Source organism: Astatotilapia calliptera, chromosome 8 (genome assembly GCF_900246225.1).
Source record: "Astatotilapia calliptera chromosome 8, fAstCal1.2, whole genome shotgun sequence".
NCBI lineage: Eukaryota > Metazoa > Chordata > Actinopteri > Cichliformes > Cichlidae > Astatotilapia > Astatotilapia calliptera.
Window position 1 is genome coordinate 18,762,290 of NC_039309.1, and position 27,042 is coordinate 18,789,331.

Sequence of the window (27,042 nt, forward strand, 5' to 3'; positions counted from 1 at the left end):
ACCGGTATATGAAACAGACCATGTACCAGTAGATTTAGCCAAAGTTGAGGCTTATTAACTCATTAATCAACAGACATAGAAACTGACCTCTAATTAATGTAAAACCAAGCAGCAACAACAAAAGAGCACTTTCACTAAACAGCACATGGACACAGAATGGTGCTGCATGATTCTGCTGTTGAATAGATAGCCCAACACTTTATACTCAGTGTGCAATGATTCTACAATAAATTTTCAATAGAGAATTAACCAAATGATAGGATTGCTTTCTGAAACCGTGCCCAAAGGACCACTAGGTAACAGACTCCATAGTAATTTAAACCATGTGGCAATAAAAAAAAAAAAAAAAATGCTCCATGCACCTGTGCTGAGAAAGGTGCAGTTACTTCCACTGATAACATGAATACAATTCCATCAAAGTATTAAAATGGAATCCCAAAAAGTTGATTCTGTTCATCTGGATGTAGCGTTTTCAGTGTGAGAAATGTTCTGTCAAAAAACATTCCTTACCTGGCTGATTGAGCATGCATCAAGACATATTAAAATGGAAATAAAATTCATATTTAATTTAAAGAAAAAAAATGTTCTAACCATATTTATATTTTCTATTTATGCAGCTAAGACATTACATAGCATGAGCACATGCTTTTACCTGAATAAGATTGAGAAAGCAGAACTGGATAAGACTTTTGTCCAAAAAATCCCCTGTGAAGTGGCCATCATCCTGAAAAGTTTGAAATAAGTTCATCCAAAATTGTGCACTCTGTTTGCGTAGGGTAGCCCACCATCCTTCTATACGTTGGTTGGCCGTACTTCTTCCGTAAAGGAAACTTTTCTCACCTGCAAAACTGTCTGTGTGGTTTCTCCGTAAAAACATCTGCATTTGTTCGACACAACCATTTTCGGTACCTCGGTCAGCACGTAACCTTTCTGGACATCCGCTGATGCATGAAACTGTTTTCAGAAAATAACTTGCAATCAATTTAGGGTCACTGTTTGTAGTATAAGCCTCCATCCATAAAACATAGCGGCTAAAACCATCTATGCAGCCACTGATAGCAATACCATATGGTTTCAACTTGTCATAGCCATCCATGTGCCAGAGAGCATTTGGCCCTCTGCAGCTGTACTGTCGTCTTCTCAACCGTCGAGCTCGTCTCAGTTCCACACCTTGAGGGTCAAGCAATTTGATTATGCATCTTACAGTATCTTGTGACACCACAAATCCATGTTGAATTGCACGTAGATGTAGCCAACGATAACCTTGCATCTGTCCATTTGTCATGATCTCTTGTTGGACAAAGGCTAGCACTTCCTCCAAGTTTGATTGATTCTTCCTTCTAAAAAGCCCAAGTCTTTTACAAATTCTCTTTAGAGTTCGAACACTTATAATTGTCTGATGACTATATGTGCTAAAATTGAAAGTATTTCTTTGTTACTGAAAGAAAGTCTGAAATACAGTCTTATTAAGTCATCCAAATCTGACATGTCAGCCACTGTTTCTCTCACTTTGAGAGGTGAACTTTTTGCAGAAGTCCTAGTTTTCTTTTTGACAGTGGTTGCTTGCTTTTGCAGAAAATGAAGACGGCAATTCGGTCTCCGTACGAGGGAATGTAGTTTGCCAAAGTTGCGTCATCCATCAGCGCTATGACGTCACAGTCAATCTGCACACAGGAAGAAAGAAAAGACAGTCATTTTCTGCAACATTTACACTGCAAAGCAATATTACAGTTAAGCCTCTTAGGTCACCGCTAATGCCAGTAGGAGAGTATTGACTGTAGTTATCAGAAAAGCTATCTATTTTATGCAGGGCGAAACACAATAATGAAAGAAGCAAACTAAGGCATAGCCTTTCAGTAAATAATAAATCCTCTGGTTATGATGTAGGTAGTACGTCTTCTAAGGATGTTCTACGACACTGTGGTGGCATCTGCTGTCTTTTATGTTGTGGTCTGCTGGAGTGGTGGAATGGCAGAGAGGGACAGGGGGAAACTTAACAAACTGGTCGGGAGGGCCAGCTTTAGCGGTCTGCTAAAGTCCACTGAGCAGACTGGGGAGGAGAGGATGTTGTCTAAGCTAACATCCACCATGGACAACACCTCCACGCTCTCTGCATGAGACTGCACGACCACTGAGCAGCTCGATCAGCAGTAGACTTTTGTGTACACGCTTGTGTACATAGCTCTGTACATTTTTATCTGTACATATGAATGTTACTTATGTATGTAAGACTATAACGCAGAGTCATAAATACACAGTCCATTTAGTCATTTAAGCAAAGGTATTACACATAGAACACAAAGTAACATTGTAAATCAGTCTTTGGCACAATATCGGGATTATTTCGTTATTTATTTTTGTGTTTATGCGAACAATATGCCTGATTTGCGACTTTCTGCACTTCTATTGGTTGTGCGAACAAACGTCACGTCACTCCGAGGTCAAAGTTCAACCCGGCAGCGCTCCTCAGCCAGCACTTTTATATATAGGAGAAAGATGATGTCATTCTGACATTATAAACAGTTTGCTCATTTCTTCCGACACTGTACCACTAACGTATACACAGTTACATGCACTACATTAGTTTGTGTTAGCTAACATGTTGTGAGGGGATCGTCAGTCGGCCACCGTCAGAACAACAACCGGGGCTGTGTCGGTGGCTGTGTATGAACGCCACCCATTTTTCTGAGTGAAATATCCGCATAAACATTCATTACAGCTTCTCTCCTCCGCTGTACTAAGTGTAACTTACTTGTACACATCAAATATATCAGTGATATTGGCAGGCGGCTAGCATCTGTAACACAGCTCCGCTTAACTGCCTTGAAAAACTCTGAAATAGTAGAACAATAAAATAAAATGCAACGAACCCATCTGGGATGATCCTGCGATCAACAACAGTTAAAACGTCAATTCACCTAGTATACTGTAACATTGTGAAACACGTTCATTCCTATATAACGTTATAAGCTAACAAGCATGCTAACAGCTAACCGTAACTGTACCGTAACTGTTTTCCTGTAAAAATAGGAGACACCAAACTATTTCTCTTTTTTGTTACTCACCTTCTGCTCTTCCATTAATAAAATAGCATCTTCGGGGACCCCTCGGCCACGCAAAAAGTCACTTATATCCACCATATTTAGTGAATTAGTTCTCCACCTGCCAAACTGGACACATCGCTGTCACCGAAGCTGGAAGCCTGCAGGTGCCCACCTCAAAATTCTGAGATTAAAGTCAGAATTCTGACTTTAATCTCAGAATTCTGAGAATAAAGTCAGAATTCTGAGAAAAAAGTCAGAATTCTGAGATTAAAGTCAGAATTCTGACTTTATTCTCAGAATTCTGAGATTAAAGTCAGAATTCTGAGAAAAAAGTCAGAATTCTGAGAATAAAGTCAGAATTCTGAGATTAAAGTCAGAATTCTTTTTTTTTTTTTTCCTGTGGCCCTAATCCTCTTCCGTACAAATGCCTTATATGTGATATAAGGCATTTAAAAAAAAGGGGGGGGGGGGGGGGGATATTGCACAGGAATGAGCAGCAGTTCAAACTGAACAGTACAAAAGGGGTTTTTTGGGGGTTTTTTGTTGTTGTTGTTGTTTTTTTTACTACATCTTATTAATATTTTGCTCTTTACTATTTTTCTGTTTATTTTTGTTATTATTATTTTTTCTTCTACTGTACCATTCTGCTGAGTGACTGTCTTCTGCTTGTCAAATACATTTCATTGCGATGTTGACCCTGTGCTAACTTGCATATGACAAATAAAACTGAAAACTGAAACTGATATAAGAGGTCACAGAGTTAGTAGAATCAGCAGAATTCAATTCAGTTTTACATAACATCAAATTGCAACAACAGTCACCTTAAGGTGCTTTATATTTCAAAATAAAGGCTCTACAATAAAACCCAACAATCAGACAACCTCCTGTTTAGACAAGCATTTAGTGACAGTGGGACGGAAAAACTCCCTTTTAACAGGAAGTGGAAGACAGCTCAGGGAGACAAAGCAAAAGACAAGAGTCAGAGATCCATAATAGCTTTTTATTAAATGCAGAGTTATTTATAAACACAGAGTGAAAAGAGGTGAGTGAAGAAGAAATTATCAGTGCATCATGGGAAGCTCCCAACAGCCTAGGCCTACTGTAGTGTTTAGGGTTAACTGATCCAGACTAATTTTAAGACTAATCTTAAGACTAACCTTAAAAGTAGACCAGGTGTCTGTCTCCCGAATCCAAACTGGGAGCTGATGGCTCTTCCTCCCATTCTACTCTTAAATATCTAGGGAACCACAAGAAAGCCAGCAGACTGATCGAAGTGCTTCATTGGGGTGATTCGGTACTATGAGTTCTTTAAGTTAAGATTGGGTCTGATTATTAGTCTTTTATATGTCCATAGAGATTTAAATAGAAGCTACTGCTGCTACTTTTCATATTACAACAGGTATCATCAGAGTATCCAGTTAGAGAATATAAAACTGATGTTTGTCATTCTGGTCGATCTGGAGAATCTAAAAAACAGAAGACGTTCTGGAACAATGCATTACCGAGATACTTCCTTAGTGTCTTCAATTATTCCTTATTTATTATTTAGCACTGCAAATCTTTTTGGTAACGTACACTACTTATCGCTCATGATCCAACATGTCACATTTTATGCATGGAAAGAAATTACAGCTGTCAGCGATGACACAAAGCGGTGATGAGTAGTGTCTGAGATCTCAATTTACAGCTCATTAAAGGGAAAATAACAGAGAACAGTAGAGCTAGAGGATGGCACAGGCAGAAAACAGCGATTTTTGACACGGCTCCATAGGTACGTGGTATTTTAAAGCTGTGAGGAGAGAGCTGAAAGAAGGAATAAAGACTTTGTGAGGTGTAATTTTTCAATTTATCTACGTGGTCAACACTTGAAGCAGCAGCAGAAGGAGCAGCAGCAGCTCACTCCGAATAATAACTCTATTCAAATCTGAATACACAGACGTGATGACTCTCGCTTCCTGAGGATATCATTATATGCAATTTCCAGTCGCAATTGCCTATAAATCTGCTTAGAAATTGTATAAAAAGGGATGGTCCTTGTAGCTCCAGACCTTGCCTGAAAATGATCATGTTTAAAACTTGTATTTCAGCATCAGAGTAAAAAGTGAAAGCCGCCTGCACATGAGTCATTGTAAATAAAGGCCTTGAATAACAAATTCAGCTTTAAAGTGAGCTGATTACTTATTTGCTCACATTGAAAATGGCTAAAGCCTTAAACAATAAGGCCAGAATATGTACAAGTAAAAATGTTAGACTGCTCTAATTGCTCAATTTTTGTAAATCTCTTGGTGAAACAGTTTAGGCTGTGAGCAGCGAAGCTATACTTGACTGCTTTTCAAATGTTCTAAAGCAGCAGTCCCCAACCTTTTTTGCGCCATGGACCGGTTGATGTTCGACAATATTGTAACAGACCGGCCTTTAAGGTCCATCCATCCATCCATCCATCTTCATCCGCTTATCCGAGGTCGGGTCGCGGGGGTAGCAGCCTAAGCAAAGAGGTCCAGACCTCCCTCTCCCCAGCCACCTCCTCCAGCTTGTCCGGGGGAATACCAAGGCGTTCCCAGGCCAGCCGAGAGATATAATCTCTCCAGCGTGTCCTGGGTCTGCCCCGGGGCCTCCTCCCGGTGGGACATGCCTGGAACACCTCGCCCAGGAGGCGCCCAGGGGGCATCCTTGCCAGATGCCCGAACCACCTCAGCTGGCTCCTTTCGATGTGGAGCAGCAGCTGCTCTACTCTAAGCCCCTCCCGGATGGCCGAACTTCTCACCCTATCTCTAAGGGAGAGGCCAGCCACCCTTCGGAGGAAGCTCATTTCCGCCGCTTGTATCCGCGATCTCGTTCTTTCGGTCACTACCCACAGCTCGTGGCCATAGGTGAGGGTAGGGACGTAGATCGACCGGTAAATTGAGAGCTTCGCTTTTACACTCAGCTCCCTCTTCACCACGACTGACCGGTGCAGCGTCCGCATTACTGCAGCCGCAGCCCCAATCCGTCTGTCGATCTCCAGCTCCCTTCTCCCATCACTCGCGAACAAGACCCCGAGATACTTGAACTCCTCCACTTGGGGCAGGAACTCATCCCCGACCCGGAGTGGGCACTCCACCCTTTTCCGGCTGAGAACCATGGCCTCAGATTTGGAGGTGCTGATCCTCATTCCCGCTGCGTTACACTCGGCTGCGAACCGCTCCAGTGCGAGCTGGAGGCCCTCACCCGATGAAGCCAACAGAACCACATCATCCGCAAAAATCAGAGATGAGATTCAGAATCTCTCGGCCTTTAAGGTGTCGAGGATAAATGCAGCCATCCCTTGCTATATCGCGCTTCACCTTTCGCGGACGTGCTGTTAAGCGAATTTTTTTTGTGCAATTTTGTATGCTTTTTTTTTTTTTTTTTTTACAGCACATTGTGTTCTGCGTCCCGATTGGCTGTAGACCATTGTCAATTAATCTCATGTCGTGTCTCCTGTACAGTACAGAATGCGTTCAGCTTGTCACATTTACATAAATCTTCTATCGCCTGGTTTATTTATTTTATTTCTTATTTTATTTTTTTATCACCTGGTTTCATTCTATAATACTGCACTTATATATCTACAAGGTTTTAACATTGAGAGCATTTAAACAAGAGAGAAAAGTTTGAAAATGTTCATGCCTGTCTGAGAAAAGTGTATAAAGTGTGTAGTGAAGGGTTTTACAGCCTTAAAACATCTATAATAATTGTAAAAAATAAAGTTGGCTTCTTCACGGATTTCACTTATCATAAATAAGATAAATGAGGGACCACTGTACAACAAAATAAAACCAGTACCAGTACCAAAAAAGAAGATTTATTCATAATACACAGGAAAAGAACCAGGGAAACAGAGTTAACAATAAAAACGATAAAAAAAATACTAAAAACCGATAAAAACCCTGAAAACCATGAATTTCACACCCTCGCTGACCAGTCCGTGGCCCAGGGGTTGGGGAACGCTGATCTAAAGCAGCCAATCAAAAGAAACATTTATAAAAATATAGACTTGGAATTGAGCATACGACTAGAGCCTAGAAAATAGGCAAAATCAACACTGTTAACATGGTTGAACAGCGTTTTTTCCCGTCACTACCTTACTTTATGGGCCATTATAAAGGCGAGGACTGATATATAGTTGGACAGGCCTTTCAGTCGTGCCACCCAGAAAGTGTTAAATTGCTCTGCCAATCACTCAAAGGAGTTCTGTTTATTTCTGGTGGTACAAAATAATTTCCAAGAAATTGTGCACTAGAAGAAGAAGAAGAATAAAAGTCAAAGAAAAAAAAACATACAAGTTGGACTTAAATAAATTTTCATCTTTTCTCATTGCCAGCATGCTCACAGCCACGATAGTTGATGCCTGGTTAAAAATGATGACACTGTCGCTGCATGTCACAATCAATCAAACTCTTTCCAGATTTTTATGATATCTCTTATATACACGTAAACACAGTCACTGTAGGACAACAGTACAACAAGAACAGGACAACAAGAAAGAAAAGGTGGACTCAAACAGAGCAGAAGAGAGGAGGAATGGAGCTAATAAGCAGAAAAAAATGTACAGGCTAAAACAACTGAAGATGAGAGGGAGGGAACAGCCAGCCATTCCCCATGCCGCTGTTTACATGAAGTCTAATGCATCTCCAGGGAGTGGAGGTAATTAAGATAATTTGTAATCAGTCACCAAACACAGCACCATTTCTCCTCCTCCTCCTTTACAGCCATTTTTCCCTGCCCTTTCATTAACACCCCCACTCTTCCTCCTCCTCCTTTTCCTTCACCTGCTATGTTTTTGTGAATTGCTTTGACAACTGAGCTTTTGATAATGATTATAACATCGTTTTGCCTCCTTTGCTGCGTTGCCACGGTACAGTCCCAATGCATCAGCCTTCAAACATGTAGCCTAAAGCTCACTGTAACGTTATCATGACTGACAAATCCGCCCACAGATAGCGGGGAACTAAGTATCATATTAGCTGCATCCACCCATGTTGGCCAGTTGGGCGCTGACTTCTTTATTTAAACCGTTTTGTATATCCTTCCTCTACAAAACCGATCGGCTCTGCGAGCAGTGATGATATCATTTGTTCCTAGAATGCTTGATGCTGGGAAAAACAGCAATCATAGAAGAGAAAACAAAACACGTGTTTTGACCATGTTTTTGAGGCACTGGCATGTTAGTGGAAGGAATTGACAGAAAATCCATTTAAAAGTAGATTCGGAATGAAATACAAATAAACACAAGTCTGTCTTTAGTTATTGGGGCTTGAAATGAAGATCAGCATATGATTCATAAACCACAGTAATGGATCCTTTCCTTAGTACTGTTTGTTCTTTCAATAAAACTATGCATGCAAAACCAAACCACCCACAAGTTCTATTACTTACTCACCGCTCTGATTTGGTCCCTTCAGTCGTTTTAAAACGGGGGTATTTACACAGAGTGAGAGTTTGCAGGTGGGAGTCAACGGCAAGGCCGCAGCCTGGGACATCATTGATGAAAGCTTCCCACACAGCAAGGCTGATGACTGGGTCGAAACCCTGCAGGCTGTCGGCACATTAAGCTCCGTTTTCACCAGTCAATCCAAGGCCAAACAGAGCGCGACAACTTGACTCTGGAGGTCACATGACTACACTTAAAGTTATGTTTACCATCCAAATTTAGTCCATTCATAGGCTGTTTCCAGATATTTCCAAAGATCCTTGATCCTTGTTTCTCCAAAATGAGGCGTCAAGAAAAGATAGAAGAACATAATCATTTTGCTTGGAGGTAGATCAATAAATATAGAGACTGACAATGTCCAAAGATAAAACCTTTAGACATCCAACAATAAGCATAAGTACATATATTCTGATGGCATAGGGTTAGGATTATGAGCTGATTTAAATCAATTTCAGCACTTAATCACAACAAGAGTCATATCAAGGTGTTATACTGTAAGGTAAAGACCCTACAATAATAAAAAAAAATCTGAAACAAAATCATACGATTTTTGAGAGAGACTTTGCGGAAGCTCTCTGCATTTGTAGAGGACATCAATTAGACCATGAAGAGGGATATACTAAAAGTAGGTTAACGAAATACTCTAAAATATCTATATATACCATTTTACCATCACATATTTGAAAGCCACTGAATGAACGGTGGCTCTGAAACGTGTCCTCCAGGTGTCCTGGCATTGTGGTAGCCTAGCTAAGCTACTAAGAGCAAATATTCAAGATAGAGTCATATGATTTCCAAGAGAATGGCAAATGGACTATGTCTTATATAGCGCTTTTCTACTCTATCTTGAGAACTCAAAGCACTTTACACAACTTGTGCATTCACCCATTCACACAAGCATTTTATTCCCCCCACTGTTTCTGAGTACCTAACTAACATTCACACACATGACCTGCTCTACCACCTGATCCACAGCCATCCCGATTATGAGTTATATGATTATCAGTGAGGAATTACAGCCATTTTCATACACAGTCCACTGTTTTCAGGGGATGATCAAAGCATCCTTTCCATGACAAACAAAAAAAACACTGAAAGTGATTTGCAGCAACCATGGCAACCATAAATCATAGCGAGTAAATGATAGTTGGTGACTTCAAGTGCTGAAGGACAAAACAACTGCTGGCAAAGCCAAATGGGCGGGACCTGTGGTGAACCAATAAGGGTGAAGAACACCATTAAGTGATGTATGACATTTGAAGCTGGCAGTAGGTTTCAGTCTATATGCAGCTTACTGCATGCCCATGAAGACCACTCAAAATGACACATAAATGCGGGATTTTCTCATAGCCTATTTCCTTAAAGGTTGCACCTGGAAACAGAAGGCATGGCTAATCCTTCGGGTCATGGTATATCGTACAGTAAGGTGGGGTAGAGGAGGCTCGTATTTAAAGCAGTGGGGAATAATAATGAATACATAAAAACCACGTGCCTCATGTAGGAGGGTACTGCAGAGCTTTTGACAGTGGAGGTTGATGCTAAAGCACCAGCAGACATTGAGGGTAAAATTGACGGTATTTCTCTGAAAGAAAACAATATTGATATTCAGTCTTTGCAATTCAACCTAACCATTTTTTTTGTCTTTACACCCACCCTCCATCCTTTCTTCTCACTCCTTCATACCTCACTTCCTCCCCTCTTCCCACAGCTTTTGTCAAACTCGTTACAAAACTGTCAGCGAGCAGCGTTTTTGGAAGCAGCAATTAGAAGGGAGCAAAGACTCTTCAAGGGAGGGGGCACGCGCAGGCGTCTCTAGTATTTTCCAGCAGGAGCGACCTCAAAAATTGTCTTCATCGCTTTGGATAATGCGTTCTTAGAACAAAAATAACTAGCTGGAGGTTTGTGTTCTACCCATCGGATTTCCATAAAACTCCACCGGTGAAGCACGACGACTGATGTCTGGGTTTGTTTCACCTTTTTACGGGATGCTGCAGTTGTATTCACTTCTGTCTGAGCACATGCAGTGCTCCTACATGCAAATCTCTTTATGCGCACTCGCATTTCTGCAACTAAGCATACCTTGTCGCCATACAGAAACAGGACTCTCCTCCCACACTGTGTCCCTGTGATGTAACATTAGCCATCAGTCTGCCCTATGTTCGACCACTTAATCCGTGATTCATACAGCAGCTGGGCAGCGAGCATGACCGTGCATATGACACAAATCACATCCTGTGATCCCAGTCTCGTGCGTTAGTGAGATGTCAAATGGTTAACAGTGAGGGGGTCAGCGGTGTCTGCACCAAGCCATTTTTCTGGAAGCCATTCGGCTGCCACCACTTTCTGGTCGTTTATTTCAACTCAGAGGTGAAGGTGGATGAATTATTGATCTCTCTGGGGACAGTGGGCCCCAAAGAACTGGAGGTCAAGATGAGAAAGAATAGACTAATAATGAAAGAAGAATCAAAAACAAAGGTAGGATGTTACAAGAAATAATTTGCTGATCTCCACTTGTAGGTGAAGAATTGTATACAGTATCCAAATGAAAGATTCTCTATTGATTATATCCACGTGTCTACAGGGATCACTAGATAAATACTTGGTGCCTATATGAGAGACGCCTCAATATAGGAGAGAAAACTCAAGACAAAGACAAGGTTTTTTTCAGCCAGAAACAAATAATTTGTTCCATCAGCAGTCATGTTGTTCTTGAAGCTAGCCAAAGAAAAAGCAGAAAGCATGACACTTCATGTGCCCCAGAAGGGAGCGGTGCTGTCATGGTGTTATCATGCTAATGGTCTCACTTCCCCAGTCGCACCTGTGCTTGACACTCACACACTACTTACATAGGCACACACAGAGCAGAAAGCAGGCAGCAGGGAATGCACCAATCAGCAGCCAAAATAACACTAGCTTAGACCGAATAACAACCTGCTCTTTTAACAGCCTCAAACTTCTGAATCTGAAGGATTTCGTTGACTTTTATTAAATGTGCATATTCACTGTATTTGATCATAGTCTGTTACATTATTGCCATTAGATACAATTGTGTAAATAGTTATTTATGGCCGTATTGCAGATAATGACAACAACAAAGAGGTATAGCTAATGCAAAAATACATTAATCACATGGTTGTGGTGTCATAGTTTGGCCATGTGGGGGGGGAAAGGAAAATAACTCTTTCCTGGAATAAGTGGTCGTCATTTCAAATCAATTCTTCATCAATTTATACAATGCAATACATTTATTATCAAGTTAAGTTTGCTGTTAGCCAGATTTTGGTTATTCATCTTTATTTGCAAGTGATAGCATTAGCCAAATTTTGTCTAATGGCAAACAAATGCTCAGACAATGTCATTGGTCAGTGTCGATCCCAGACTAACATTATTGTTATGTATACGAACAACACCGACATTGGGATATCAGATTGTGCATAGAACTACCTTTAACCTGCCTTTTTTCTAGTGGCCAGCAGGGGGCGATTCCCCAAGTTGCAGAATGAAATCTAGTTGTATAGAAGTCTGTGGGGCATTTTCCTGTCTATGACCTCATTAAACACTGTTGGTGAATTTATGGTATTAACTGTTAGTTTCATGTCTAAGTGAACTCAAAATGCTGTTTATTCTGTATGTTATGGTCCACATTAGCATCTGCCGTGTGACCGACAAGCAGCTGCCTGTGAGTGTGCAGTATCTCCCAGCTTCAGCACTCACTCATCACGCTTGATTTCCAAAAACAAGAAAGGCTCAGTGTGAAGATTCACAAAGGGAAATCACTAATAAGTGAGTGACATAACGGTGCTCAAATTTTATTTGCAATCCATATGCACAACACCATACGATAATGATATTTTGGTCAACACTTAATTAAGACCAAAATTTGATTCACTGGCAGCTGTTTTGACATGTAAAAGTGGTTAATACTATTCAAAACTATTCAAAAAGCTGCTCTCTCGCAGAAATGACTGATCATGCTAATCCATTATTTCCCCTCTTTCACAAGTGTGAACACGACAATTTTCTGCACACAGAAGAGGGGAGGCAGATGAACACGGATGAGTTAAATGGAGACAAGTAGGGATTCATTTGTTTTGGTTCAGCAGGGGAGGCAAGACCTTGGCACACAAAAGATTAAAGCCCACTCCAGCGTGATGAGCTATAACCAATTAGAGCCATTAAAAATCATGAGATTCATGTACATGCTAAAATATGCAGAGTGCTTCCGAACATGAAGAGCTGAAGAACCTGATGAGGGAGAAGAGAGGCTGACTCTCCAGTAGAGCTCAGTGATTTATTTATTTATTTTGGCCAAAAAACGATAGAGGAACTAAAGTCAGAAGACATTGTTCCACTGCCAGTCCACGGCTTTGTCAGCCAAAAGCTATTTATTCATCTGATTTCCCCTTCAACCCCGTCAGCTAACAAATGCAAACAAATACACAACACAACTGGCGTCTTTTATTGCTGCCACCCACCCTGACAAAACCACTCCTGCATTTTTTTGTGTGTTTGTGTGTGTTTTACTCCAAGTCAGAACATCCAGTTGCCATGTATGAGGCAGTGTTCTGCATTTTCTTACAGGAAACGGTGGAGTGAGGCAGGAGCGAGTAAACAATGTTGGCAATAGAAAAGAGTTTGAAGTGGGCCAAAATGAAGCCATGTAAAAGTTAAGAAGGGCAGGTGGAGGAGGCTGATGTGAAAATTGTAATGATTTTATCTGAGCTGAGTTTATAGAGCAGGTATGGAAGAGAATCCCTGAGCAACTCCCTTTCATGTTGTACTGAGATTATCCTGGAACATAAACACGCCCCCTAATGAACAGCTAGCTGCTTAAAAACAAAGGCATCAGTTCATTAGACTGCAAGACATGAAACCCTTGCTTTTAATATTGTTTCCTCTAGGAAGTACAAATGCACTGGTGGATTTGATCTTGGATATTGTCTTTCTCTGTGTGAGATTGTAATTTTGTGGCGCATTCTGTAATCATTGCTCTTCTTTGTATTTTCATGTTGAAGAGTCATTTTGAGTCTGGCCGCTCGCTGTTCTCAGTGGATAATGGTCTTTAATATTCTGTTAAATTGAGCATAGCATTAATTTAGACGAGCTCAGCTTCCACACATTCAACTGGCAAAGCCAACACAGCCCTCAGTTGCTGCAGGCCTCTTTGCAACCCACTTTCACCTAAGCTCCTAAACCTGTTTCTGACCAAATCGCTGTCATGGCTGCTGTCACTGATGCCTGCTCTGTTCTGCACCGAGTCTAGCCTCGGCTTCAGCTCAGAGCGTAATTTGATGCAAAAGATGCTTCAAGTGACAGATATGTGACATTCAATGCACTGCTGTAGATCCCTACCTACCCTATGCCTCCTTTATATCATGAAATTTACATGACATAAACCCAAAGATACCGTGTGTTTTGCAGGTGCTTAAATGTTTTATATCCACAGGCAACAATATAGTTCAAAATCACAAACCTAAAGTAAACAAACAGTTGTCGGAGCAGAGTAGAGAGAAAGACCAAAATATAACCAGCTTTATGCATTATGTATTAAGCACTGACTCTGTTTTCTGAGATAGACCTGACAGTTCAGCTCAGAGGTCAGGGCCATAGTCCATAGTAATAAAAATGGATATAGAATAGGCCACAATAGCAAACCATAAATGCAATTAGCAAACTTATTTTTTAGGGCCGTTTTAAATTATTAAAACATAGCAACGCTTGAGAGTTATTCATAAGTTTGTAGGAGGACGATAAAGAGAAAAAGTTTGGATCTAATATAGCCTAACACTTTTTTTCTTTGGAAGTGCTGTAAAGTCCTGGCAGAGATCGTATTGACTGTGTTTGCAGCTTTGATATTTGACAGGAAATGTAGAAAAAGTAAATCCATCAGTCCCAGGAACATTGTTGTGTGAGACATTATTAAATGAGCACAGCGACAGTTTCCCCTGCCAATAATTCAACCCCACCGAGGCTAATCAGGTGTCGAGTAAACAAAAACTTTCCTTTTAAATGTAAGAGGCAGAGATGAATAATTCATGAATTAAGGTGTTTGTGTGCGTGTATTGTTGACCTAGTTACCACCGTCTGTTGTTTTCAAAGAGTTGGTACCAAGTACTCCACCAACATCTGAACCTTCTCGTGAGTGCGTGTGTGCTCTTGAACTGGTTTGATGTGTTACACAGTTTTTCCCTCTCAGACAAGCCCCAAAAGTCCTGCCAGAAAACTAAAGTGTCTTTCAAATATGTTCTTTTATCTGTTTTTTTAAGTAGTTGCTATTTACCAATAGCACATACCCCTAATATTACAACAATGGGATTTTTACACTTCAGCTCTGGACATAATACCAGTTTATAGTTTGGTTAGACTAAAGCTCTAGGGACAGCGGCTTGGATGTATGTAGCTTACATACCATTTATATGTTACTTTTAGCTATTTCATGCATTTATTGATTTTTTAACTTCAGCAATTACGTTGTTTATTAGAGGGTTAATCATTACTTTGATTTACTATAGATACTGTTATTATATGCTGTTACATTTCATCTTAATAATATAACGTTTGTGCACTATGTTTGGTGGCTTTCTTTTGAGCAATTTATTTAATACTAAAAAATAATTTAATGCTAAGTCATTTTTAAGTATGTATTAATTAAATCTATTTGTGTTTAGGAAGTAGAATTGGCTATATTATCTATTTCAACTACTGTATTTTTCGGATGATAACGTAAAATTCTTTAATTTTTTCGAAAATCGGCAGCTGCGAGAGAATTCAACATTAATGAACCAATGTTACGAAAGTGGAGAAAGCAAGAAGATGACCTGCGCCAAGTAAAGAAGACCGAACAGAGTTCCAGAGTGAACAAAGCGAGATGGCGACAGTTAGAGGACAAAACTGAACAGTGGGTTATTGACAGAGAACAGCAGGTAGACGCGTCTCTATTCATCTCTATTTGTCTCAAGGCAACAGCGGTAGCAAGTGACATGAAGATCAAAGACTTCGAGGAGGTCATTCCTGGTGTTTCCGTTTCATTAAAAGGTATAATCTCTCCATCCGCACAAGAACTACCATCTTTCAACAACTACCAAAGGATTACGAAGAAAAGCTGGCAATTTTCCCCACCTACTGCAAGAATTAGATCACTGAAAAGAAGAGAGTTATTGTGAATGAGTTGAATAAAATTTGACTAATCTGATTGTTTTGTTTCGCTTAATGCGCCTTATGCCTGAAAATAGACCCATTCGTTGATATTGCGCCTTATAATCAGAAAAAAAAAATCTGATACTTTAGCTAATAATGTCAACCATTTATTGGTCATGTTTAGCTAACAGTTTAAATTATTAGCAATTATCGGATTTAGCCACTTTCCTTTCTGCCACATGGTAAAATAAAGACTGTTCATTTAGTTCAGTGAGATTCCAACAGCAGATGGGTGTCATGTATCTGAGGAGCCTAATGCAGACCAGTGAATTTCAACACTTAATAGTTATGGAAGTATACACAATGAGCTTGAAAAGCTATAAAAGACTCTGTAAAAGTAATTGTGCATTGCCTGTATTTGAAGTTATCGATTCATTATGGTTGTGAGGACACTTATACAAGTTCGTGGAAGTTATCAAACTGCACAGCTGATGCTATGTGTGAGTTTGTGTGTCTGGGTGCCATTTGCTCCTCTTTCTCACGACAGCTGCTGTACAAGTTCAAGATTTTGTTTTGTGTGAAGTGTTTGTGGCTTGGCATTGCGTGCTGTGAATGCAGTGCTTTTGCCATTACCTTAAAGCCAATTCTCTCAGCAGTTTAGGTGGGCACCGTGCCTTTACATACATGTAAAGCTCACTGTGTCCCTCCACTGTTGGCTTTGACTGCAACAGTGACTGCTCAGTGACTCGGAGAACGATTCCAGCATTATGTTTTTGTCTTTCAGGACTATCCACGGAGCTTAGCCAGAGGATATTTTCATACCTTCCTTCATATTGGAGGACATACCTCCAATATTTTTATCTCCATTTTAACATCTTCCTTGTTAAAAACATGCACTTGTTTTATGTTGACAAAGAAAGTGAATCCTCAGAGTTTAAGGCAGTAAATGTTGATGATACCTGGAATATGACAACTAAAATATAATCATTGTACCAATGGTAAAGGCAACGACAGTATTAAAGTGCCAATACTCAAGTAATACTTAGCATTACATTTATATTTTTTGATAGCACAACTTAAAATTCCTATATTGTAATTGTGATTGTGGAGGTCTGGGTGGTGCATGCTGAGAAATCTTCCAAAGACAACCTGCCACAAACCTGCAGCCTCTTATCTACCATTATCATGACCTGTTGTAGCTACCTAATCTAAATCTAACCCACATCACAGTTGGATTATAACTCAGAAACCAGTTCAATCCTATTTAAGGCTAAAGTATTTTCATAAAACCATATACTACATAGCAACCACAGATAAGGCAGAATGATAGATTTCATGAAGGCCAACAGACTTCATTAAGAATAAATTGAAAAAAATTGAGATATTTAAAATTTTTACTTTGACTTTTACTTTGAAGTTCCACTGCTTTACATTTCAACACAGGAAGTGCGTGCCTTTGGTTTAGCGTCCAATGATGCTTGGGAGAACAGGCCGACTCATCCGCCCAGCAGCCTGGAGCTGAGGCTGGGACTGAGGAGAGTGAAGATTTCTGCGCTGTTTGTCTGAACGGAGGACAGCTGCTCTGCTGTGACCGCTGCCCCAAAGTTTATCACATAGGCTGTCATATACCTCCTCTCAGCAGCTTCCCGCTGTAAGTGCTGTGTGAACATACAAATCTGGATATATGACATATGGGTTTAATGTATTTTTTCATGGACTGTGGTCCTGTGTATTCCACAGAGGTGACTGGGTGTGTACTCTGTGTAGAAGTGAGCAGGAGCCCGTGGAGGTTTACGACTGTGAGATCATGGACTCCTGCGAGGGAGTCAAGGCACCTTATACACTATCCAACCTGGACCAGAGGGTAAGGCTGGTTTAATTCCTAAATTAAAGCTATAATGCTTATTTTCATTCTTATTATAGCGTCAATTATTATTGTAGCGTCTTCATTGGACCTTTTCCCCAGAACTGTTCAAATACACGTAGGTAAAGAAATGAACTTTGTGAGGTCTAAGTCATCATAGGTGATGATGCCAAACCCTATGATAGCACAATACGTAATTTCTGTTCTTTTAAAATTGTTGTCCAAGCATTGGCAAACATGGGATAGAAAAAAAGAGAAGTAATTATAACTATCATGCTCAGAAATGCTTCCAAGAAAAAGCATTTTTTGCTGTTCTCCAGTACAGAGGGTTAGAGTTGTGGCTTCAGACCTCACCGGGTATAATGTACAGTCTTCAGATATGAAGTAGATTACATTTGTTTCCTTATGGATGCACACAACTCTTAAGTAACCGTACGATCTACTCATCTTCAAACCATCTTCCAACGGCTGCTGACTTCATTAATTATTTCCATAAATCTTTCTACTCAGTAGCTTCCTGGCAGCTTCACTATATGTCATTGGTCTCCAGTTCGCCAATTTATCTTCTTTTTTTCCACATTACATCCTCTTTAATGCCTCAGTTCATGTATGCTTGACTCTCATCAATAATTTAAGTCAACTGTATCATTTGGCAGTGTCAGCTCCTTAATTATGAACAGCATTCATATGTTTGTAACCCTTAACAACGGAGCCTGCACTTCCTCTGAGGGACCACAACAAGCTTCAGGCCACCGCAGTCCTCTTCGGAGTTTTGAATATCCCAACAAAGAGATGTCACAAGCCATTAAAGAGAGCAGTGATCCTGGTTCCTCAGTTGTAATGTATAGTAGTCAGTGCAGGTCTATTAAAGTAATGAGCCCATGACCAGCACGTGATTTATAATCAAGGAAACTCAGTAATGGTGCACTGATCATGCCTGGCAATTAACTGCAAGATTAGCCATCAGGAAGTGTGGTCAGAATGGCAAAGTTGTCTTATATACAATGCTTTCTATTGTGTGTGCGTGTTTAGGATGCATATTTCTCTGTGTTTGTCTGCATGGATCTGCATGTGTGCGGCTGGATGTCTGCGTCTGTGCTACAGCTCGGGGAAGGGAAAAAAAAGAAAGGTAGCCAAAATCAGAACCATATGCGCTGTATTCACAACATGCAATAAAGTCCCCCATTCTAACCAATCACAGGTCTCCAAAGTAATATATTACCCAATTTTGTGTCTTGTCTTTGCACAGTGGCTTAGAGAGAAGCAGAGAGACACAGCCACAGCTACTGACAACATGTTAATCAACTGGGACTGCACCACAATGCCACCACGACGAGACGAGGCTCTAAAATGGCTGCCACCAGAAAGGCGGATTACTGCGCCGAGCTGTTCTCCCTTTATGCTGAAAAAAAAAAAAAGACGTTCACTTTGTGTGGGCTACAAACTACATTTGTAGTGGGAGGATTTTCTCCAAGCGAGGCTTTTACTCCCCGGGTGCTTCGATAGTTGCTGTCAACAGGAAAGATAGTAAAATTGTCTCGTGAATGTGGAGTGAGGCCATGCTCGTCTTCATGCCAGCTCTTTGTCCTGTTGGTCCTTTCTTTTTCTCAAAGACCCCACACACACACATGCACACATCTCTCGTGTACCCACGGTGCACACAGACACACACACTCTCAACCATGGCGGCGTGAATATGATGCTACACTCGAGGGTGGTGTATACACACTGTCCATCCTTGTATCCACTAGCCCTCTGAGGAGAGCAACAGATAACATAAGAAGAGAACAAAACAAATCACAGGCCAGAAAGGGAAGTCAAACAGAGGGAGAAGGGAGGGGAGAAAAGAGGGACAGTGAAGCGTAGCAGAGGAGTGCAGAACAAATCTCTCCCTTAGGACTTTCCCAGTGCTCGGGACTCGGACTTCGCTACCATCTGTCTGCCCATCATTCCTCCACCTGGCATCTCCTTGAATGCTTCTTAAGGAGAAGCAGTAGTGATTACCGGTCATGATGGCATGATTGTTTTCACTGTGGGGAGGGTTTTAGTGTGTCTGTGGATGTAATAATGGGAAACTAGTCCCGCTGTCAAGGCAGGAACTGTCATAAAGTCTGACAGTCTCGGGACATTGCGATCAAGAGAACGTGAGATACATTTGCAAAATTTTAAAGGTCTGTAGATGTCAACCAGCTGAAGACAGACTTCTAAGCCGGGTCTCGTGTGAATCCTGTGATAATATAATAATTCCTGCTTCATTCTCATGGGTCCGATTTCAAGATGCGCGCAGTGTTGTGACTAATGTGGTCCTGTACATGACCTCGGCCTGCACTTTCAGCTGTATCTGACGCAGCGCTAGGAAAGGGGAAAAGCAGCAACAGTGGATGGGACTGGTACAAATTCCAAATATGGGGTTCCAACTGAGTACTTGATGCTAATAATAGGAGCGAAAAGTTTGATAAACACAAAACGTACAAAAGTATCACAACACAGTTCATCCACCATCCAGGGAACCTTTGTTGGCCAGTACAAAGTCCACGTGTGCTGCACTGCATTAAAATAAGACCTGAGTCTTCAGAGAAGAGAATCATTTGCAAACCCTGAGACCGGGACACAGAAAAGCACTGACCCAGTCATAGTCAAGCGCATACAGTAGTTGTTTAACGCAAAGTTTTGTTTAGTTTCTGATGGTGTGAAGATATTCAGCTGTATTGACTCGTGTTTTGTGTCCCTGTTATAATCAGGCTCCCCCCCCTAGCAGGTGCTTTCACTTGATGTCCCTGATATGATTTGTCTTACTTCCTGAGTTTAATTGTGGCAGCAGGGGCAAAAAACTCAAACACAGCATCTTGAAGACATATCGCATAACATGTTTCATATTATAGCAGAATTAGCAGAGAGGGGTGGATCTACTGTGGTGGCATGTGGCACCCTAAAATAATCCCTTGCCAGTCCTTATGCCAGCCTAGCCTAGCTAGCATAAAGACTTTGAAGCTAGCTAGTTAACAATGAATATGAATTATAAAACTAAATATATTGCATATATGTCCACCCTAAACACTTCTTTGAAAAATCGAAACTGCTTTAGTTATTGTTGTCAGTAGCAACCAACGTCTATGACTGGTACCATAGCGCATGTTGAATCAATTGATTGGTGGTTATACCCTGGAAATGGTGTTTTCAGTGCTGTTAACCCAATAAATTGTGAGGTTTAACATTTTTGTTAAAAAAATATATCATTTTGTTCATGACAGTGTGGATCTTGGGGATGATACTAAACCCACGTTGCACTCCGATGCGTCCATCAGAGTGTGAATGTTAGGTACAAAGTGCTTGGGCATAGAAAACTGTGCTTGTATGAATGGATGTGAATGGGGCAAGTTGTATAAAGCACTCAGAGGACTCCAGTAGAGTATAAGAACCACTCCATTTACCAGGATATAATCTGTGTATATGACTTGATATCTTAAGGTCTGATATTTAGCTCAAAATGTTTTTTAAATCTTGGTCATTTGGTGCCATGACTGCAGTTTAAAGCTGTGCTAAATTGCATTTTTTGTTCATTACTTATAATTTTATAACTAAGCTGCAGTTTCATTCAGTTCTACACACTCTATGATAAAATATGAGGATATATTTGGTAACAGAAGCCTTCTTGTTTCTTGTAAATGTTTTAGACGCCAGCGGTTCGGGGCAACATTTGACCGTTTTTGTGTAAAGACTCAAAAAGTTCTGTGGTTAATCCACAATAAACTTGACAATTCTTTCCTATTTTTACATAAATATATCTTCAATTCTTTTTTATATTTTATACTTTTAGATTTAGATTTATTTATTTATATTGTATTAGCCCGATAATAAGTCAGTGCACTGAAATTTTGTTCTGATGTGCACTAACTGGTATATGCTCATAACTGTAAAGTGGCTGCTCTATTGTATTCTCCCCCTCAGGAATGAGCGGACTGTGGCTGCATTTAAACAAACACTGCGTAAAAGAACAAAAAAGATGGTAAAAATGTTCAAATCTCAACCAGAGCCAGGGTCAACTGATCTCAAATTAGTTAGCTCTGGTCCTACAAATTGACAGGTGCACTAAACAGGAAGTCTTGGCCTGGTTATCAGTTGCCCATTCAAACATTCACCAGCTACATCGGAAGCCACAAAACACACTGGCTGTTACCCACAGAGGTTACATCATCAGAAATCAGCGGATGGGTTTCAAGATTGGCCTCCGACCGTTTTAACTCATTGGTTTTGTTTTCCAATCCAGCTGTAGGGAACCCGCAATGTGTAAAGTAATAAACCACTAAAGTTAGCAACTAGCAACAAAAAAAACCCCAAAACATATTCATTCTAAATTAGCAACATTCTGGTCTTACCCTGACTGCCCTCAAGTCTCAAACAAATATACAACTGAAAACAAAAATCTAACTTTGTGACTGGCTTTAGCTTGTGCTAACGTTGTGTGATCCAACAGAGCGAGGATGTGAAGCGAAACATAAGTCAGTCCTCCCAAGCATGATCAGCTGACACAGATTAGATATATCCGTGAATATAATATCGCCCGCTGGGTTCGGAAACTAAACGAGACAGACGTGTGGGGACGGAAAACAAACAGAAGGATCTGCCTTTTGCTCCGTGCACGGACCCCAAATTTGCCCCCGGCCCGTCATGAGCTTAGCCGGTCCTAATGAAATGCACATACAGTGTCGAGACAAAATACCACTTTAAAACCGGCTCCAATAACGATTTCAATTAATTTGCCGTCTCTGCTAGCACTGTTAGTTTTCCTCCTGGAGCGGCGTTTAGGATTAAAGCGTTTATATAAAGATGTTTAAAGCAGAGAAATGGTGAGCATAAATCCTGGCGAGCTGTAAGCATTGTCAGAGGACGAGAGGGAGGAAGGAGAGGCCGAGTGAGTGATGAACTTTATCTAGATTACTGTGGGCGCGCGCTGTGTGTACGTGAGCGTGTGTGTATGTCAGATGAGTCATCCTCAACCTTAAACACCCCCCCCCCAATAATCACAACATCAACACAGCACAAGACGCTCGCTGCTGGCACAAACATTCCCACACTAATCTGACTGTGGACGGGGGACGCGAGTGTGTGTGTGCGTCTAAGTGAGAGTGCATGCAGTGTGTGTGTGTGCGTGTGTGTAGGAAATAGTTTTGGTGATGATAGCTCTGTTATTGTTACAGTTTGGGCTTGCTTCAGGGATTATCTAATGCAGTTTTCACCCAGCACAATCTCTTCTCTATCCCTCTATAAACAATGGCGAGGAGCTAAAATAACTGCCCGTGTGTGCTTTTCTCTACGTGTGAAATTTCTAGACGTACTTTGGTCGCGTTCGTTGATTGCGTGGTGGTTAAAACCATCCATTTGTCTTGCTTCTATTAACCGTGTACATGAACTAAGCCACGACTTCATGAGCTTTAAAATAAAATCAGTAACAATAAATGCCAAAAAGCTGAAGTTTCTCTAAGGCCGACTTCACTCTGGCTCCAACGGGGAATCAGTCCTGATATAAAATAACTTATAGCTTATTTTTCCTTTCATCACAGCTGAATTCTTTATAACTTTAAACCCATATTTTGTCAAGACTGAAACTCTGGGTGAGGCTGCTTTGACTGACTGCAACTCATTTCTGCTAATTTGAATCAATGACCTGAAGCTCTCTTGTTAATAACCCCATTGCCTTTTGAAGCATTTGAAATTGAATAATCTAACAAATATTATGACTTCCTGGAAGGTACAGCTTGTACAAGACGTTTAGGTTGCAGTTTTGTGTAGCCCTGTCTGCAATTATTCGGGCTTGCAGTATAAAGAAAAAAGTCTACTGTTATAAAAAAATGGTTAATCAGAATCAGAATCAGAATCAGAATACTTTATTGATCCCTGGGGGAAATTATTTGATATAAATAGTTGATAAAAGGTTTAAAAATCATATGTTTTGGTACAAATGCATTTCATTTACAGTTAAGAGTCCAATAATTAAAAGGGTTTCATGATTTAGAGTTATTTTCTGTGCACAATAAATATTGTGGCATGCAGAGGAAACTTTACAAAGAAGCTCACAGAGAGATTGTTATTCAACCCCAAGCTGTTAGGGGGAGCTCTTTATTACAACACACACTGATGCTACACTGTGCTTCGAGGGTCATCAACAGCATAACAGAACTCACCCATGGTTGCATTCATTCTATAAAACAACAACTGTAAGTGCCTTTGAACCACAGTACAAACACAACATTCAGGATAACAGTTAAAAGTAGTGTAACTATAAACAACAAAACAAGAACATCCAAACAGCAGCACACGTCCCAAGGCATGATGGGAGAGAACTAGCCGCTCCCCCAACACGCCACACAGCCCCCACCTGAGTGGTTAGCTGTCCCCAGCAACCAGCATGTCCATAGCAAAGTCTCTGAGGTGTTGGGGAAGGCGACGGCTTCGTTGAGGATGTTCTGTGGGTCCCCCAGCTGCCTCCGAGGCCAGGTTGGGGGCCTGCAGTTGAAGCTGGGACCCTGACGTCTCCCTGGATGGACTCAAGGGCTGATAGGGTGCCAGGCGATCGCGATGGAGTACGACCACCCTGTTCCGTTTGACCAGCCGCACCCTGTAGACCACGTCGGACAGCCTCTCAAGAACAGTGCAGGGTCCAACCCACTGGCTCATCAGTTTGGGAGAAAGCCCTTTCTTCCTCTCCGGGCTGTAGACCCACACATGCTGACCGGGCGAAAGTCCTTCCCCCTTGCAGCGGGTATCATAAGCTCGCTTCTGCCGGGAACCTGCATCTCGGAGAGCCTGCCTGGTCAACTGATGCACCTCTCGGAGCCGGGCGAGGAGGTTGTGGAGGTAGTCCAACCCGGGGTCCCCGCACACTTCCGGCCCGGGGGGAGATCCAAACACCAAGTCCACTGGGGTACGAAGCTCATGACCGAACATCAAGGCCGCTGGAGTGCACTTAGTAGACTCCTGGACTGCAGAACGGTAGGCCATTAGGACCAGGGGAAGGTGTTGATCCCAGTCACGCTGCTGGTGGGAGGTCAGGATAGCAAGCTGGGTGGCCAGGGTGCGGTTGAAGCGTTCCACCAACCCATCGCGTTGGGGGTGCAGTGGCGTCGTCCGGGTCTTCCTGGTACCCAGCCGCTGACAGACCTCCTTGAACACCGCCATGATGTGGCCATGATGGTCTCTGACCGGCTCCAATCCAACACTGAACCTGGGAAAGGGCAGGGTCCTGGTTCTGGTTGTGTTGCAGCTGTTGGGGATCCATGGCCTCCAGACCCTCAGTATCCCCCGCGGCGGACTGGACCTGAAGACTGCTACAATGCCCACCTGGAACAGAGTCATTCTCAGGGCCGCCCTGTGGTGACGCGATCACTGAAGTCATGCCCTCCCGGTCCTCCAAGCGTTGGCAGTACCTGCACTGTTTTTCCTCACAAGGGCGTCGGGAGAGGGCATCTGCATTGGTGTGGAGACGTCCCGCCCGGTGACGGACCTCAAAGTGGTAATCTTGCAACGTCTCCAACCACCGGGCTAGCTGTCCCTCCGGTTCTTTAAAGCTGAGCAGCCAAGTGAGGGACGCATGGTCTGTGCGCAGGAGGAACTTCTTCCCGTAGAGGTAGGGTCTGAAATGGCGGAGACCCAGGATGATGGCCAGCAGCTCTCGACGGGTGACACAATAGTTCCTCTCCGGTCTGCTGACGGAATGGCTGTAGTAGGAGATGACCCGCTCCCCCTCAGGGCCTTCCTGCGACAGTACAGCCCCCACCCCTGTGTTGCTGGCATCGGTGTCCACGACAAAAGGGAGCTGCAGGTCTGGGTAGGCTAGCACCGGTGCCTCAACCAGTGCAGATCGGAGCCGATCAAATGCCACGGCACTGTCCTCACTCCAATGTGTGAGCCAGTGCAGGGGGCTTGCAATGGTAGCAAAGTCCTTGACGAAACGCCGGTAGTATGATGCCAGGCCAAGGAAACTCCGCAACTCAGCAATGTTGCCCGGAATGGGCCAGTCTTTCACAGCGGCCACCTTTGCAGGGTCAGTGGAAACCCCTGCTCCGCTCACAACGTGACCCAAGAAGGTCGTCTCCTTTCGGAAGAGATGGCACTTTTTGGGGTGGAGGCGAAGGCCAGCCTGGCGGATAGCGTGGAAAACAGCAGTCAGGTTAGCCAAGGCTTTCTCGAAGTCTGTCGCGTGGACGAGGAGGTCATCCAGGTAGACCACACAGCGGTCGTGGGGGATGTCAGCCAGAACCCTCTCCATTAGGCGCTCGAATGTGGCTGGGGCATTGCAGAGGCCGAAGGGCATCACCTTAAACTGCCACAGTCCCTGGCCAATGGAGAAAGCAGTCTTTGGGCGGGCCTCTGGCGTCAGCTCCACCTGCCAGTAGCCACTGCGCAAATCGAGGGAACTGAACCAGCAGGACCCAGCAATGTCGTCGAGGGCATCGTCAATCCGGGGCAATGGGTAGGAGTCCTTGCGTGTGATGCTGTTGAGTAGACGATAGTCGACACAAAACCGCCAGGTACCATCCTTTTTCCGAACCAGTACAGCCGGGGCTGCCCAGGGGCTGTTTGAGGGTTCGATGATGCCCGCCTCTGCCATTTCCCTGATCTTCTGCTCTGCTGCGGCACGCTTGGCAAGGGGAAGGCGACGAGGGCGGAGGCGGATGGGCCGTGCAGCCCCAGTGTCAATGTCGTGTTGTACCAGGCTGGTTTGCATGCAGTCCTCATCCTTGGCTGCAAAGATGTCGGCAAACAAGTCGAGTATCTCTCGCAGCTGCCATCGCTGATCAGCCTGGAGACCCTCGCAGCTCCTTTGGTATAGGTCCTCGACAGCTTGCTTGGTCTCTGCAGACAGTTGCGGTACTGCTGGTGAAGGGGAGGCCCCTTCCCCCGCCAGCGGCGACAGGTCCTCAGGCTTCCTGACGCTGGCTGAAAAGGTGGAGGCAGGCAGCGGGACTTCCGTTGTGGTGTGGAGCTTCACAGCCTCCGTGCCCAGGTAAAGGATTGCTCGGGACACGTCCACTGTGGCCTCCCATTTGGCTAGCAGGTCCAGGCCAATGATGCATTGGTCCTGGATGCTGGCTAGCCAGAACTGGTGGTCCACGGTGCAGTTAGCAACAGTCACCGGGAGGGATCTTTCCCCCTTAACTTTGGCACGCTCCCCCGTGACTGTGGTGATGTGGAGCTGAGTAGGCTGCCAACCCTGCGGTATTGGGCCATCAGAACCAGGGAGGACTCCAGCCTGTACTAAGGAGAGCGTGGATCCAGTGTCTATCAGGGCTCTACAGGTGGTGCCGGCAAGGTCACAGTCCAGATACAGTCCCCGTGTCTGGCCGAGCCGGCCAACCCGCAAGTGTGATTTGGAGGACAGAGTGGTGGCAGGGGGCAGTTCCTCCGTTGTGCCACCCCGCCTTAGTTTAACGGCAGCTGGGGTGCCAGGCTTTGTGGGCTTGGTGCTGGACAGTAGCGTGCGATGTGGCCTGGTTCTCCGCACCGATGGCAGTTACCCCTGGATTGGCCTCCTGCTCGCCTATTCC

At 42.9% G+C, this 27,042-nt stretch overlaps 2 protein-coding genes across 16 annotated transcripts in view; both read right to left on the minus strand.

Annotated features, from left to right (window-relative positions):
* Positions 1-27,042, minus strand: part of cacna1g (calcium channel, voltage-dependent, T type, alpha 1G subunit) — a 335,496-nt gene that overhangs the window by 253,014 nt on the left and 55,440 nt on the right. The window lies entirely within an intron of this gene.
* Positions 1-27,042, minus strand: part of LOC113027637 (uncharacterized) — an 81,873-nt gene that overhangs the window by 1,179 nt on the left and 53,652 nt on the right. The window contains exons 1-2 of one of the 4 annotated variants that reach the window (XM_026177290.1): positions 3,066-3,239; positions 653-1,664 (exon numbers count right to left, since the gene is read on the minus strand). In XM_026177290.1, coding sequence (XP_026033075.1) covers positions 653-1,285 — 633 coding nt within the window. In that variant the 5' untranslated portion in view covers positions 1,286-1,664; positions 3,066-3,239. Of the gene's footprint in view, positions 1-652; positions 3,240-27,042 lie in introns of those variants that run through there. The other 3 variants (XM_026177286.1, XM_026177289.1, XM_026177287.1) reach the window with 3 other exon arrangements.